Source organism: Chaetura pelagica, unplaced genomic scaffold (assembly GCF_000747805.2).
Source record: "Chaetura pelagica isolate M959 unplaced genomic scaffold, ChaPel_1.0 scaffold531, whole genome shotgun sequence".
Classification (NCBI taxonomy): domain Eukaryota; kingdom Metazoa; phylum Chordata; class Aves; order Apodiformes; family Apodidae; genus Chaetura; species Chaetura pelagica.
Window position 1 is genome coordinate 3,780,139 of NW_009952362.1, and position 2,450 is coordinate 3,782,588.

Sequence of the window (2,450 nt, forward strand, 5' to 3'; positions counted from 1 at the left end):
AGAGCCATCATTATCAGGGTCAGGGTGGCCACTGAACGTCATTCTGCCAGATGCTGTGGTTGTTTGCCTCATTACTTCTGTCCTGCTGCTAGAATTGTCTTGCATAGACTTGGCAAGAGAGATGGTGTGAAACTGTCACCTGTTTTCATTGCTTCTTTACATTGTTAAGTGGACAGAGGGAGGAGGAAAGATCTCTATCGGGTCACATTTACTGGAAGATGAGCGGCTCTTGCGAGACTCTCATATTCCCTGGTGTGTAATAAGCTCCATGTTGCTCCTCATCTTTGTACCTGTCGTCGTGCTCTTCACCTGCTGAAATTGGATCCCACTCTGGAGTTACATGGATGGCCCCTCAGAGGAAAAATCCCCAAAATGCAGACGAGCAGCTTCTCAAATCTACCACTCTCCCTTGAAACAAAAAGTAAAAATGAGTCAATTTAAAGCCACAACCTGCAGGCCATACAACCAGTTATTCTTGTTATTTTGGATCATGCTCTGTTTATCCTGTTCTTTTCCTGGTTTTTCTTCTGTTTGCTTTATTTGTTTGTTTTGTTTTTATTTCCCCTCTCTCTCTTTCTCTCTGTTGTATATCCCTCCCGTCTGACTTTGACCTTTCTGGATTTGGTGTGGTTCTTAACAGAGGAGAAAGCAGTGAGCAAGTAGTTTGCAGCCGTCCTTGCCTCCCAAGGGCAGCACATCGTAAGACACAAGAGGTGACGCAGGTGTAGAGGTAGCCCCGATGAGTTGGACAGCGTTATGGGACATCTTGAGATACCATCAACTATCCAGAGCTTTTATTTTAGAAGGATTAAATGACTTCATTGTTTGTTTGTTTTTTTCCAGAGGAAAGTTGAGTTTGTAGATTAGCATAGTGGGCTCCAACAACATCTTATCTGATTTTCTGATGATTAAAATATCTAAGGAAAGGAGGTGGCCTGAAGATGAGGGGGATGAAGAGACAATTGGTGAATCCTTCTGTCCCGGTTTGAGCATATTCCAGTGTCTTATCAACCTAGCAGAACACACAGTTGCTAGTTAAAAGAAAGTTTACTGAAGGAAAAAAAAAAAAAATCAGTAAAAAGGAAAATTGGCTTCATCCTGCCTCAAACCAGGACACCTTCCCAAATCTGTTAGCCGAGTGGAGGTTCCCAAGCAGGCCTGGTGGCAAGGACACCCCGCTAGACCCCCAGGACGGTGCAGAGCCCAGAGTAGCTAAATTGACGACTCTTTGCTTTAGATGACTGCCTCCATCAGCATCTCTGCCCTTTATTCACAGATCACTCTCTCCCTGTTTCTAGGAGAAAAAAAAAGTGCGTTCGCTACATACAAGGTGAAGGCAGCTGCGTCAGCCCACCCTCTTCAGATGGAAGCTTACTAGACTCTCCTCCGTCCTCCCCCGCCATGCTCGCCTCCCCCTCCAGAGACTCGAAACCACAGACTGAACAAACGCAACCCCTCTCGCTCTCATTGAAGCCCGACCCGCTGGCGCACCTGGTCATGATGCCGCCGCCATCCTCGCTCGTCCTCGCCGAGAGCGCTGCGAGCAAGCCCGGCGCCCTGCCTGCCGCCAGCTGCCCCAACGGGGCCCTGGACCACCCGCCGGCCGCCCTCCCGCCGGCCACACCCCTCGCACAGCCCTCCACCTCCTCCTTGCATTCCCACAGCTCGCTGGCTGGGACACAGCCCCAGCCGCTCTCCCTCGTAACCAAGTCCTTAGAATAGCTTTAGCCTCGTTAGCCCGTTCCGTTCCCTACGGGGGGATTGATTTCTGTTGGGATTTGGGGTTGGGTGTTGGTTGTTTGTTTTGGTTTTTTCCTCTTAATTTTTTTCTTTTCTCCTCCTTCTCTTCCTCCTCGTTGTCCGCTGTTCGTCGTTGTTTCTCGGTTTCGTTTTTAATTTGTGCCACGTGGCTACATTAGTTGATGTTTTATCGAGTTCATTGGTCAATATTTGACCCATTCTTATTTCAATTTCTCCTTTTTAAATATGTAGATGAGAAAAGCCTCATGATTCTGCCAAAATTTTTATCAACAGCTGTTTAAAGTCTTTGTAGCGTTTAAAAAATATATATATATACATAATTGTTATGTAGTTCCAATAGCTTAGTTTTAAAGACTGATTTTAAAAATTTAAAACAAAACAAAACAAAAAAAAGAAGCAATTTTCAAGCAGCCCTTGCCAGAGGCATTGGTTCTTTATTATTTGTATTAAATACGAGCTTGCGAACCAATCATTTTACATCTGGTTTTTAAACCTTTAAGGGCACAACGAACGTGGTGCCGCTACTACTTCTTTTCTGTTTTCTTCCTTGTGTGAAACAACCTTTATTGTGATGTTACTTGTTATTGTTTAAATGTACAGAAACAAAGGGTTAAAAAAAAAAAATGTGTTAATATACCTTGTTCCATGGTGTTGTTCTTTTTGGGGGAGGGAACGCTACTCAACAATTA

General features: G+C 44.9%; 1 protein-coding gene across 1 annotated transcript in view; it reads left to right on the forward strand.

The window, feature by feature from the left end:
• Window positions 1-2,109, forward strand: part of TCF7L2 (transcription factor 7-like 2 (T-cell specific, HMG-box)) — a 181,413-nt gene extending 179,304 nt beyond the window's left edge. The window contains exon 12 of the mRNA XM_010007934.1: window positions 1,299-2,109. Within this exon, the coding sequence (XP_010006236.1) occupies window positions 1,299-1,722 (424 nt within the window). The 3' untranslated portion in view covers window positions 1,723-2,109. The remainder of the gene's footprint in view (window positions 1-1,298) is intronic.
• Window positions 2,110-2,450: the final 341 nt, after the last annotated feature.